The sequence below is a fragment of the Struthio camelus genome, chromosome 5 (assembly GCF_040807025.1).
Source record: "Struthio camelus isolate bStrCam1 chromosome 5, bStrCam1.hap1, whole genome shotgun sequence".
In the NCBI taxonomy this organism is placed as follows: Eukaryota; Metazoa; Chordata; class Aves; order Struthioniformes; family Struthionidae; genus Struthio; species Struthio camelus.
This window is the reverse complement of record NC_090946.1, coordinates 44739123-44753096: the sequence shown is the minus strand read 5'-3', so window position 1 is coordinate 44753096 and position 13974 is coordinate 44739123. Positions and strand designations below refer to the sequence as shown.

Genomic DNA, 13974 nt, shown 5'->3' with positions numbered 1-13974 from the left:
ACTGTAAGTATATGCAAGATGGTTCCCCAGTTACCTGTGCACTCCACATATGGGAGGGTCAGAATGGCTTTACTGAGCTGAGCTTTACTACGGGGTACCCATTCACTACAAGTCACCCTCATGTTTCTCTGCCAATCTATGGACAAATCACCAGGTAAAAAGCCCAACAGCTGGAGCAGGTTAGGTCTCATGCAGCAGAAACAATGATATACACATAGCCAGTCATCCCTCAGTGCCCTTCCCACCATACCGTTTTCTGCTGTTATTCCCAGGAAAAGGGCATCACTAATCCTCTCCGTTTTTCTTACTTGCACTGTGCACTAGTCCAGATTTACTCCTTTACTGAGGGAGTAGAAAAGGGGCACCACCCCACCAGCACACTTTAAGTTGATCGCTATTTCCTTCATCCACTTCAGTGCTGGCCAGGGATGTCCAAACAGTAACAATGGTTTAACGATTCCTCTCTTTCTATATCCAAAATGGTACATTTAAACTGCAGCAGCACTCATTTCCCTTGTGCTAGGCTGCAAAAGCTTCTCCACACCAGTATGAAGCGATGACCTCTGAAACAACAGGGGAGTTTTGTCTCCAGTAAATTTTGGCCTCTCAGACAAAACTGGAGAACTTGAGGCTTTGCCTTCACAGACAAACCTTTGCCTCCGAGAAAGGAGAACTGTGACAAAACACACCATATTCTTAGCAGGAAAACAAAGTCTTTGGAACTCTTCCAAACTCACGTTTTCACCGATACCGTTACGAATGAGTAATGCAAGGGATGCATACAGCTGATGGTCAGCTAGAGGGAGCCATAGTTCACACAAAATCTTTATATGCACAATTTGCACTGAGTACTTTGACTGGGTGTTTTTCTGCCTCATAAAATACACAGCCACCAGCCATAGGAACCAGTCTAAACTGAGCTAGGAAAAGCATACCCTGCGCTGAATTTTCAGGGACACATCATAGCCTGCATTCTGGAACAGTTCCACAGCATCCTTGTGCCGTAAATCCTTCAAGTCTCGGCCATTGACCTAGCGAAAAAAAGGAAAAGGAGAACCAGTTGCTGAAGGGTAAAAAAGCAAATTTTTAATGACACAAGCTAACACTGAAAGAAAAGGAGACAATCCTTCCTCCTATGAAGTTTGACATTTAGAGCATGATACTATAATCAGCAGGATCCAGATTTATCCGCGCATATTATAGATGTATTTATGCTGACAGATAACATGAGAACCTTCAGGCCAAGAGAGAGAGGTGTTGAGAACGCTACCTAGCAGCAAAACCAGCATATAAGAAGATAGTTATGTCAATAACAGCTTCTTAGGTTGTTGCTCTACTGGAAAAGAATCCAAGGCATAACTGTGACAGCTAAACAAAAATAAAAGAGTAGCTAGAGCAAAATTATTGTTAGGGTAAATTAATAGCTTTTCCCCTCCACTGGTCTACCTTTGAAACCTTCTTTCTCTTGGAGAGTGCTGTAAACAAACATTTAAAGTGACATTGATGTAGAAAAAGACTTATATGCACATCCGGCATCCACTTAGATGTGTTAGGATTTTCTTTCATTTTAAATAATATCTCATGGCAGAGGGTTTTATATCTACTTGACTTCATGCACTACTACTGATATTCCTCCTAATTTTTATGTTTCATCACTCTTACCCCTAATGGTATCCCCTGAGGGTACACTCTGTTCTTCTCGCCTCTTGATATTTAAAACTGCCCAAACACATTGCACAGGAATACTAAACTGTCAAGAAAAGATAAGATAGTTTTCTGCAGTTTAGTTTAATATCATTCTCTGGATCAATAACAGGCTCTAACTAGCACAAGTCACTATTTATAGAGGCTGAAAAGTTTTCATATGGAGCACAATAAGCAAGTCCAAAATAAAATTGAAGAGTATTAAATGATTGTGTATCAGATTAGAAGAGGCTATTTCTTCACCCCATCACATTTTAAAGCATATCGTCTTGTAGGCTTGCTAACAGCGAGCAGAAAAGAAACAGGGGGACTGTACCTCAGCGACCTTAAAACATTTTTCTACAAGGAAAAACAGCCTACATTGGAACTCATCAGGAATAATAAAGTAATTTATGGCCTAAAAGTTCAGATCATCCTGAATAAAAGGATCAATAGTCACTGACTATCATGCAAAAAGCCAGAAACTTAAGAGGTAAAAGATCAATACCTTTATTTATGTGTTGGTAGATGACAACCCAGTGAGAGCAAGAAAAGGTCTAATGAATCCTAAAGCCTTAGGGAGGCAAGTCAGAGGAAATACAAGTGCAGCACCAAGCAACACTTCTGAGAACAAATCAAGAAGGCAGATGAGATGGGCCCTTGCATAGAGGCGCTCCCACCTCATTTCCCTGGTTCTCAAAGCTCTCCCCATAACCCCAAGATAGGTCCTCCATGGAGTTTCCTGAGGGTCACCTAATTGTATTCATCACATCCTTCATCTCTGCACTCTGATGGCAAACTTACATCTCTCATCATGTCATTGATCACAGCACTTCAAGAGTACAACAAGGTGACAGAAGAAAGGGCTTACCGCTAAAATTTTATCTCCTTCTTGTAATCGGCCATCAAGGTAAGCTGCCCCATCCTTTTTGATCCAGCTGACATAGATGCTGCTGTCATTGGAAATGTACTGCTGATCTGTCCCACCAACAATGTTGAAGCCCAGCCCTAAGGTAAGCCAAAGACAAAGCTGATGAGAAATAACTCAAAGCTTAAGACATTCTGGCTGTTGTGGGGGAATGCACCACCCGCCCCCACTGTTCTCTCTTCTCGTTCACAGCGAGACTCACAGCCCACACATCTGCATCATCCTTTCCAGTCATCACTGTCTAGAGAAGTTTGTCTCATCAAACTGTTCTTCAAAGCAGAGGAGAGACCCTGGATGCCTTAAAGGCCAAAACTTCATTCCATAAGGTATCCATGAGCTGTTGTCCAGGGGGAGCTGGGGAACACTGAGGGGCATGCTAACGTTTCTGAAAAGCTGATTCAGCCTTTAGCAGGATAAGCCTGGAATAAGCCTCTTAAGCACAACATGAAAGGAAAAGAAAGCGTTTTGCATTTCACAGGAGACTACTGTAAAGCATTACCCTTGAGCAACTAAGAATCACGCCTCAAAAGGCCTTCATGAGCTGGGACAGAGTTAGGAAAGGCAGGGGACATCAGACCCCTTCTATAGATGAGCAGACAGGCAGGAGGAGCTGTGCTACCAGCTCAAGGGCACCTACAGCTCTGAGTGCTCCGCTTCCACATCTAAGGAGCTGCAGTTGCCATTCTTTGCCCCTGAGAATAAGATTAGCTCAGGCACGGCTACCTCAAATTTTATTTAATCATTGTGTTCTGTTCCAAGAAACCAAAACCTGCCAGGAAATAAATACAAAGTTCTTGGATTTGAAACAAAACAAGAATACACATACATTAAACAGAACTGATGTCTACTGCATGTTTCTAATATGTTTTGCATCGTTCTTTTAAGTAAGCCTTGATTACAGATCTCTAGGTGGAACCGGTTGCTGGATTAAAGTGCAGTTAAAGTTTAAGTCTTCCTGCTTCATCAAAATCCGGAAGAATAAATTGAACTCAAAAGTCTGGAAAAATACATGTTACAAGACCACATTCCCTATCGCACACACAGCCAAACTTCTCTTTAAATAATAATACACGATAAGGGATGGGAAAGATTCCCTAACAAACAGCTTGTGATGAAAAAAGAAAGAAAAGTCAAGGAAAAAGAAATATATCCAAGACACAAACAAAGCCAATAGAGAAAAAATAATTCTGCTATAAACCAGGCATCCAAAACCTATTGCCAAGTATAGCTGAAGGCAAATCCTCCCCACACTTGGCCAGGCTGATTTATTTATTTTCTCTCTCTGCCTCTCCTTCTCTCAGGGCTGGAACTAGAAACGGTGGGAAGGCAAGTTATAAAAGAAAGAGTAAAATCACCTTGTGCCTCCTGGGAAGTAGATTCTTAAATTAGTCATAAGAGACCAAAGGATGTACATGACGAGACACGGTATGTTAACTGGGCACCCACCGGCTGGGAAGTAAAGAAATATTAACAGCAATCTTGCCACACCTGTCCTTTCCCCCCCAGCAGCTTCAGACAAACGAGGAGAAAGATGGGAGGGGTAGCAGACTGCAGAAACACCGACGTTTCAGCTGGACTAAATCTGTTCCAAAGAGGGACACTTGTACAAGTTAATGAGATTAAAACACACACTTCAATGAGATTAAAAAAAAAAAAAAAAAAAAAAAGAAAGAGAAGATTCCACAAAACTCAGAATGATTTGCCATGAGGCCAATAACCTGGGGACAGAGGGATCAATACTACAGAAAATGTGAGGTTTTAATCAACATCTGGCTCTTTAATAAAGAGTCAGAAAGAAGGAATCCCAGTTTCAGGGTAGACTGATTCTCTCTCAATTCATATCTCTAACAATAATATGCGTAAATATGTATTTTGCAAGATTTCACTAGTGAGAGGGAAAAGAAATCAAAGTCACGGTTTCCATCAGCAGAAGCAACATGAGGCAGGAACAGATCTTTGACAAAAAGAGGCAGCAGTTTGTGCTAGACCAAGTTAAGTATTCACAATACTTGCTGCAGGGCTTTTTCATTGCGTCTTGCCCCCAACATTTAAACAAATTTCCAGTCTGGCTAAAAATATCTCCCCTGCCATTGCCTCAACTCTTCGGCTATTCTCTTCCTTCCAGCTCACGCAATCCTAACAAAAGACATGGCAGATCTAGGAAAAACACAGTAAGGGGGAGAAGAGAGCACCTGGCATTAAATCCCTTGTCGACAAGTGACCAGAAGTGGAATGACAGAATTTAAAAGCAGGCTTTGGGCTAGCCTTCCAACTCTCCCCTGACGCAACAGACCGAAACCAACTCCTTAAAAAAAAAAAAAAAAAAAACAGTTAAAGGATCATGATTTGCAGGTTTAGAAAAAGAGATATCAAACAATACAAATCTCAGATTGAAACTACAGTCATTTAGTTTTCCATAAAACAGAGCTTTTCAGCTTAATTTATAAAAGGAAATTTTTTTACAAGACGCATACACAACACTGTTTTGTGATTGTGAGTACATTCTCCCACTCAGCAAACTTTTGCCAGGGATGTTTAGGATCAGACCTTATTTTAGATGGCCACAAACACGGTCAAAACTCAGATTAGAGAACTATGGGACTACGCTGTGCTTTACGGATAGCTGCGTTCTGTCCCTTCAACAGAAATTAATAATTATTCATGTGATAAATGTTTCAAGACCATAAGGACCCACAGGAACCTTCAACCCCACCGACTACGATGTAGCTAGAAACCTAACGCTAGAAAATACGCAGCCCATCTTAACGGTGGGACGAGCGCTGCTCAGAGTTACCAGATTTAACTTCCAGTGGCCACAGTAAAGACCTCCCAACTCTGCCCTTCAACAGCCCCGTCCCCGTCCCCGTCCCCCCCTCAAAATTCTACGCCAAAGCGTTCCCCAACGTAGGGAAATGCTTCCAGTCAGAACGGGCTTCACATAGCAAATAACTTTTGCTGACAAACGTGCTTTTATTAGCTTAGGCTCATGACCGCACTGACGTGGTTGCACAGCTCTCAGGCTGGTCACTTCAGGCGCGGGCAGTCGGGAGCGGAGGCGGCGGCGAGGTGGAGAAGCGACTCTCCGCGACACCCTTCGAATCTCCGCGGCTGCCAGCAGGGCCAGGGCCCATCCCGGAGCGACGCTGCGGAGAGACTGCAAGGGGCACAGAAAAGGGGAGTCCGCTGAACTCACCCGAGGCAGACCGGCAGATTCAGATCATCGGGGGCCGGTCACGTTTAAGCTAACCGACTGCAAGCATGAAGCCAATCGAAAGCTCATCCAGGTGGAGGACGGGACAAAAGCGTACTGCTGTTCGCACACCCTCCCTGGGAACAACTACGTGTTCACAGCTGTCAGTCGCCACCGTTCACCACCCAGGAACCACAGTCACCAAGAAGAAAGAAAAATGACACCGACTACAAAGAGCGTGTGCGCTGCAGTCCCCGGAAAGGTGCCAGGAGCCAAAGCTGGCCAGGAAGCCCGCACAGCATTTGCGCGGACAGAAGGCTTGGCAGGTAAAAGCACCAAAGCATACCCAGGTCTGAAGGCCTGGTCGCTTCCACCAGAGCGCGCGCTGCTGCAACCGGAAGAAACAAAACCAGAAGACGTCCCACAGACTTTCCCTTTCAACCAACGCAACTCTCGTGTAACCTCCAGAAGCCCTCTTCAACGGCACAGCAAGCAAAACAGAGCGCACAGGCACACGGCCCCCCTGACGACGGCGTTCAGGGGTGCCCCCTAACCTCGGGCGCCCAGCGCACCGCTTGCCCTCTCCCTTGAAAGCAACGGCAGCTCGAGGCGCCTGTCAAAGCCGGACCCGAGCTGCTCCCAGCTAAGACACCAAAAAAAAAAAACCAAAAGCCCCGGGCCCTTTCCCCTGGCACAGCTCCCCTTTGCTTAGGCAGCCCGCCGGCACGGGCACCGGCAGCCGGAGCTCGCAGTTGCCAACCCCTACGACTGCGGACGGGGCGGCAGCCCAGGCGGAAACCCCCGGCTCTACGCGCCATTTCCCGGCAGCCGGCCCGGCCCGGCCCGGCGGCGCAGGCCTCGGCGCGGCTGCCCGGGCGCGGGGCGGCCGCCCTACCTGAGGGTCCCCGCGTCAGACTGATCACCTCCTCCGCCACACCGCCGCCCGCCACGCTGCCGTTCATGCCGTCGCCACGCCGCCGCGCCGCCTCAAGGTGAGCTCGGCTCGCCCCCCGCGGCCGCTTTCGGTTTCCTCCGCCGCGGGGGCCGCGCCGCGCCGCGGAGCGCTGGGAGTTGTAGTCCGCGCCGGCGGCCGCCGCGCCCCCGGCTGCTCCTGTCCTAGCCCAGCCGCCACCCGCTCTACCTACCAGGCAGCTCTTGAGCCAACCAGGGGGTTTTTTGTTTGTTTTTTTTTTTGTTTGTTTTAAATATGACAAAACCCGCTGCAATGGCTACTCTAAAGCACTCTTCCTGCGTGTCGCGCTAAGGAGTATCAGTCCTTGTGAGCGTGTTCCTTCCAAGACCGCCGGCGCTTCTGGATTCCTGAATTTAACAGGGAGAGGCCTCTGCTGGGTGCTCCGGGTTACAGAAGGATCACGCCGCTTGCCCTGGTGCCGCACCGTTAATGCCGCATCCTCTACGGAGCGTTAGGACGGCAGCCTAGGAGGTGGAAGATGGACGTTTGAACCCCCGTTACACCTGCAAGGACAAGCGAAACCGTGACTTCTGCGTCTCAGGAGGACTTCTTGAACTGTTAAGTGCAATTTTTCCTCACCTGTTTTTGTCCAGTTTGCACAATTATGCTGCCCTGGAATACATCTCTGCTGGATATCCATATTCCAGTCCTTCGGTTTTTGATAATGGTGAAGAGCACTGTAAAACGAAACCTTGTACGCTGGCCGTCATAGTTGTTTTATGTTTTCTCCTGATTCAAGTTCTGCTAATGCAGTGCTTAGCAAACTCCTTGAAGATGCATACAGTTCCTTTAGCAGCAGTTTTGATGTATTTTAAAGCTTACAGTCTTAGTTCAGAACAAAAAAAACATGGTATCTGCTGGTCCAAAGAGGACTGCATTACTAAGAGGTTCTGTAAAGGTCCTGTTTAGCCGGGAAGAGATTTCAAACAAGAAACATGGGCAAAGCATCATTTTAGCTTATTCCTAGCCAGCTCTTGGCTTCACCCACCGCTACTAGTTCTGTACATGTTAACACCTGCTTAAGAGTTGATAAATACCCTGCTGTTCTGGTACAGACTGTTTCACGCACCTTCCCCATCAGACAATTTCCTCCAGCATTGTTTCTTATAACAGACTGACCTCTATATAAACTATAATAGACTCTATAATAGACTGACCGCCCCTTCCGGGAAATGAAGCAGCAGCATTTTCAGGCTGCCTCTTCCATGTCCAAGCAGCTCAGACATTTGCCTGGTTCTAGGAGGAGAGATTAGACAGGGCTCAAGCTGAAAGCTCAAGACTCGCACTGAACAACATGCAGGGAAGAGGGCTGACCTCTCGTCAAAGCTTGCATTGAATCTCAACATGGTAACTGGGTGACGGACAAGGCATATGACATCTGGTCAAAGTATAGGTTGGCATATCATGTTTGGAATTAGCCAGAGGGGACTGCTGAAGCAAGAGGATCCTTGCAAGTAAAATTACCGTAGCTGTGCCTTTTTTAAGAGTCGATATGGGTAGTGGTTTACTTTGGGCTGAGTTTAGGCCTCCAAGTCTCTAAATAAGCACCTAAACAAGGGAGCAGATTTTCAAAAGTGTCCAGCACTCAGCAGCTTTCATTGACTCTAACGCTTGCCAGTTCAGATAAAACAGGACACCTATTTAAATAAAAAAGTTACAGTACTGGCTTCTCATATCCGTTTAAAACATTAAAAAAGGCATTTAAAACTAGAGGAAAAAAAAAGGTGACAACTCCAAAGATTAAGACTGAACCCTCACACCACAACAGAGTAGTAGCACACCTCTAATAAACCACCAGAAATATCAAGTTATTCACTGCTATGTCGAAATCAGAAGCAACAATTTTTTCAAGGACAAAAATCTAAGTGAGGGAGCATATGTATTTTATAAGACATAGACTAGGTTTCTGGACTTATGTTTGACTTGGTTTATATGGACTAAGCAGAAATAGAAGAAGGGTGTGCAGTAACAGTCCTGTCGAAAGCTGGATGAAAGCCTCCCGTTTAACATTAATGTCTTTTAGATCAAGCTTTAAACAGCGACCATGGAAACAAAGAGCATTCTGTTGCTTTGTCTCTTTGAAAATTGCATTTGCAAATAAGCTTTCTAGCCTAAATTCTACTTTTATTATGCCTCTATCTCTTCAGTGGTACTGCGTGTCTGTAAATAAGAGCACTAACTGCAGAGGTGTTTTTTAGGTCTCAGCATGGGTCTATGCTCTGCAATACTCATACACTCAGTACTCATACTGTTAGCCAACAACAGCAGGATGTCAAGGTGGCACACTAAGACTTTTGCCACTGATGTTTATCTGTGTTAAAAGGAAAACAATCTGCCATTACTTACAAGTTGTCCATAGCTGGTGAGAAGGTGCTGGGTGGAGTGCTTGTGTTACTTTTATCTACATCTTCACCTAATCCACATCCCCCTCTCGTTTGTCACAATTGAAGTGCAAGAAGTAAGGGATATAAGATAATTATTTCTCTGGGAAAAAGATATTCCCTCCCTCCCTCCCTCCCAAAAATGGGTCTCTGGTTGTAAGACATAAGTTTGGGGTGTCAGCCTAAGAGTGTTCATCTTGCCTTTTGATTTTGACATAAACACAGGATTAAGTTTTCTGCATCTAATCAAAACCATCCCTGTTGCATCAAGATAACGAGCGTGGCATGCTCAACAAACAACGTGTTACCCCTCTCCACCAGACAGAAAAATAGATAGCCATTTAAGGACCCTCTTGCTTTAGACAAAAGCCATGGCAAGTTGTAAATCATATCCTTTACATTTCATATCCAATCATATATATGTAAGCAGTCCTTTTTGGATGCAGAACACAATCATTTTTAAAAACATATAGGAAAAGAAACCATAAGCATCACACTTGGGAAGCTGCAAAAATTTCTAGAGCCACCAACATCTTTCTTCCCAAACATTGCAAGTGTGGTACTTATCCTGCCTTTACAGAATGTCTGCTAAAATACTATATTTGCTTTATAAATAAGAATAATTCTCTTTGTAGCAGACAAATGCATTATAGCCCTTAATCCAGAAACTGTAATCCTTTAAAATAGAGTTTTTGCTTAAGTCTAGACTACAGACTCCTCTTTACATGGATCTGGTCGAGGGATCTTGACACTGCTATAACAATAAAAGTAATACTTAATGAATATTTCTCTAGATCCCTCATGCTTCTGCATAATTTAGATAATTTTTTCCTCTGGTTAAAAAAGTGAAAATTACAGTGTGTCCTTACCACTCTGTTCTTGCAGCCACCGTGTCTGCAAGGACACGTTCAGCAATAGCTTACAAAGAAATCGCATAGTAAAGTGAGAGAACCCCCAGGATGGTTCGATAAAACATCTGTCGAATATAGAAAGAATTCTGTGGGTGTGGGAGATTTGCAGCACAGTTGCACGTCTTTTAGGTCCCAGCAGTTGTTTCTGCTTCCAGTTAACTTGTGCAGCCTCAGACAGCTTCTCGTAGCAACGGTAAAATACAGAGCACTTTTAGAAGAACCCAACTCTATTGAAAAGTTTCCACAAAAGAAAGACAACTTGTTCTTGTGAGATGTGAGGTATGATGTCACTAAACTTTTGATGTGTTTCTTACAGTTCAGAAACACAACGTTTACCAGCTTGCTTTGGATAGTACTTCTCTACCGTCGCACAAAACGAAGAACCTGTTCCTGAAAATCTACCTCCCCTGAAACACGACTCTCTGGAAACCACTGGAAGGGTTTATAGCATAGATACACAGGCAAGTAAGAAACAGATATTCCAGTCAGAGGCAGGCATCGCTGGTGAGAATTAAATAAAGACTGCAAGAGTAACTTTTTTCTCTCTTTGGTTATTCCTGAATGACAGAAGCAAGATGCTCACAAACATCACTCACTGTGAAGTGGAGAGACCCTTGAATGAACTGGAGCACAACCCTCCACTTCTTCACACCTGTTTCAAAAAGTTTGCATTTGTAAACTGTTGAGATACATGGAGCATAAAGCTGTACCTACTGTTCGCCCAACTACCTCAGTTTAAGTGCTCAAGGTGAAAAGAAAAGAAGAACATGAAACCTTACTGCCTGTATTTATTATCTTAAAATAAAGATAACATTTACCCTGTATTTGATGATGTTTCATGAGATTACAACTATTCAGAACCTGTTGAATCATTTTGATGAATTAGCAGCTGGCATGGCTCAAGGGCTACCAGCGATTCTTCCCTGAGCGTCCAACCCTACTGCTTGCTGGCCTTTCAGTAAGTGCTCTGTGATGGACTTTGACTCACTAGCAGGTGTTCTCTTTTAGGAACTGCTGGGATCTCCAGCATTTGGAGCAACTGCTTGTTTTTTTCTGCGGAATCGAGCTGTTTTCCTCCTAAACCATTCCACTATTTCCTGTTTATAGCATACGATAAGGGTAGCTCCGAGGACACAGAGAACAAGAATGCCAAGTACTATTAGTCCTATTTTTGCTCTATGAAAAATCCCCTTGGCTGGAGGGGGTCCACTGTCAATGCTACCTCCAAGTCCTTCCAATTCGCAATATGGAGGAGCCCAGCCATAATCGCAGTGACAGTTCTTGCGACTGTTGCACACTCCTCTGTTGTGGCATTTCGTCACATTACAGTCATAGTTCAGCAGTGACACATTGGTACACGTCCTGTTGATACAGAGCATATCACTACCACACGGCGTGCCATCATTCACAGCCCCCATGTCAGCCATAGGCATCCCTACATGATAGTCAATACCCCAACACTTTTTATCTCCAATGGGGGTTTGGATTATGGTTATGTGGTTGCGCAAATATGGCAATCTGTGTATGTTTTCACACTGGATCCTACCACATAAGATATTCTTAATACTGCATTTTGTAAATTGAATGTTTTTATGAATACCACAATTTCCAAACCGGTCACCTCGAGTATTCAGTGTTCGGAAGCAATCTGAAGCAGCAGCCCTGGCTTTTTTGCCAAAGAGATGCTTGCATTGTTTACTGTGGGAAGAACATTTTCCTTGATAGCAATAGGCACCATCCTTGCATTGGGCTCCATCTTGTATGTACACATCTGGCTGGCACCAGGGGGAAGTCCCATTGCAATACTCTGGCAGGTCACAGTCACCAGTACTTGTTCTGCAGAGTGTTCCTGCAGGAAGGACCTGACAGCCTTTGCAGCATTCTCCAGAGGCACAAACTGAACCTTCAGTCAACGTACAGTTAGGGTGGCAACAACGATCCCTTCTGCAGTTTGATTCTGAGCCACAGTCACATTGCTCCCCATTTTCTACTACCTCGTTTCCACAATATTCGTTCTTTGTGGTGTAGAAACTGCCGGGTGCTGGTGGCTGACGCAAACAGGCACCACCACTCCCAAGCAGGTCAAAGTAGTATCTGTAACTGCAGTCACTGAATGAATCCGTTTTGGCCTCACTTTCATGCATAATGCATTTCTTCCGTCTACATTTACAGTATTTTTCATCATGGTGCATTCCAAGATTATGGCCCAGCTCATGGGTAAACGTGACAATAAATGCAGACAACTTCCTGTTGGTGAAGGACTCAACTGCTGCTGACCAGTGTTCATCACAAATGGACGACAGATATGCCAATCCCAAGCTCCTTCCAAAGCTCTGAAATGCAAATAAGTGAGCAACATCGTGGCGCATCCGTGGAGACAAATTTGCCCTTCTCCATTTGTTAAATTCTGCAAGTGTCTTGCCAACAGAGTTAGTAATATTTATAAGATTATTTTTGGTCCATATCTCCAGTCCCAGAAGATACAGCTCAACAGAAAGCTGATCGTACAGAGAGTCCCCAAGGTTGATGATTTCCATGACTTGCCTGAAGACTTCGGATTCGTTCCCACCTGACTTCACAAATCGCACTTGATCCACGACCACCACAAGCTTCACGTGCCTGGTGTGCGTCCACCAGCCCTGCAGCGTGTCCTCCTCCACCTCCACCCGGGCAACCTGGAGCCGGGGCAACAAGGCCTTTTGGCGCCACAGCTCCTGCTGAGTCAGTCCGCAGGTGGGCCCCGTAGGATGGGCAGCCTCCTCCATGCGGTAGAGGACATGCCGAAAGGCCGGATCATCAGAGACGGGCTCAATCTCATAGGTGCTGTCGTCCACCCACAGCACCCCACGGAGGCCCCCCCAGCAGGTGCTCAGGGCCACCAGGGAGCCGGGGCTGCCCTGCACCTCACCCTGATAGAGGCAGTCCTCCGGCACGAAGGGCTCGTCATCCTGGCGGGCCTCGTCCTCCCCGTAGGTGACCAAGGTGAAGGACCGGGAGACCAGCCCCCTCCGGGGTCGCAGGTGCAGCACCCGCGGCCGCCCCTCCATCTCCAGCCGGTAGGAGAGGGCCAGGGGTTCGTGGCTGGCCCGGGGGCTCAGGCGCAGCGGCACCGTCACCTCCGTGGCAGCAACACGCAGCGACCCCGGTGCATCTTCCTGGGCAGCGGGGCTCCCCGCCAGGCCCAGCAGCACCAGCAGCACCAGCTGCACCCCCATGGCCGCGGGCTGCCGGGCGCCGCCGCGCCCCGCTTTGTGACCGCCCGGAGCCCGGAACAGACCCGGCCCACCCCGCGGTGCCACCCCGCCCCATAGCCAGGGGTTCATCCCCCTCCCCCCCACGAGGGCGGCCACGCCGTGGCCTCCCTCACCCACCCCCTGCCGAAACAGCACCCCTGCTGCCTGAGCGGGGGGTCCCCTGCACCCCCCAGGTGCGCAGGCCTGGCCCGCGCGCACACAGGAGAGCGCCGCAGGGCGTCCCCCTGTGCTTCGAGCACATGGGCTCCCGTGGGGAAGACAAAATTTGCCTAAAGCAAGCATGCACACAGCTTTTAATATTCTTCGTTTTAAAATTAATGGGCGTTTCTCCTGCTGAGCGTTAAGAGTGCTCAGTGAGGAGGGGCCCTCACTGAGTTTCACGCTTCTAGTCATTGACATTTGTGCAGAGCAAATAGATCGCTTCGTTAGACCGCAGGTGAAAAAGTAATAGCTCAAAGGTTGGCTTTTGTTTTGTTCACTTTTTTCCTTTCTTAAAAGATCATTTGTGACTGGAGATTAGGAATAGAGAATTTCAGCTCAAAACAATATTTGGAAAAAGCTTGGGTCTGAACTGACAAGCATACAGACATGCTGGATATGCGAACACAATGCTCCATTGCCTTTCTTAGTAGGCACCTTACGATAGTTAGAGGC

At 46.4% G+C, this 13974-nt stretch overlaps 2 protein-coding genes across 7 annotated transcripts in view; both read right to left on the bottom strand.

Moving 5' to 3' along the window:
* Positions 1-7322, bottom strand: part of SYNJ2BP (synaptojanin 2 binding protein) — a 32765-nt gene extending 25443 nt beyond the window's left edge. The window contains exons 1-5 of one of the 6 annotated variants that reach the window (XM_068946136.1): positions 6697-6854; positions 5612-5765; positions 4804-4916; positions 2555-2691; positions 936-1031 (exon numbers count right to left, since the gene is read on the bottom strand). In XM_068946136.1, coding sequence (XP_068802237.1) covers positions 936-1031; positions 2555-2691; positions 4804-4810 — 240 coding nt within the window. In that variant the 5' untranslated portion in view covers positions 4811-4916; positions 5612-5765; positions 6697-6854. Of the gene's footprint in view, positions 1-935; positions 1032-2554; positions 2692-4803; positions 4917-5579; positions 5766-5804; positions 6156-6696 lie in introns of those variants that run through there. The other 5 variants (XM_068946137.1, XM_068946138.1, XM_068946139.1 and 2 more) reach the window with 5 other exon arrangements.
* A 3061-nt stretch (positions 7323-10383) lies between these two features.
* Positions 10384-13289, bottom strand: LOC104153841 (disintegrin and metalloproteinase domain-containing protein 20-like). The gene has a single exon (XM_009689901.2). It carries the CDS (start codon positions 13279-13281, stop codon positions 11071-11073), a length of 2211 nt encoding a protein of 736 aa, XP_009688196.2. The 5' UTR covers positions 13282-13289; the 3' UTR covers positions 10384-11070.
* Between the last annotated feature and the right edge of the window lie 685 nt (positions 13290-13974).

Excerpts from the sequence above, each read along its gene's own strand:
- LOC104153841 (XM_009689901.2), bottom strand. The coding sequence starts at position 13,281 with ATGGGGGTGCAGCTGGTGCTGCTGGTGCTGCTGGGCCTGGCGGGGAGC.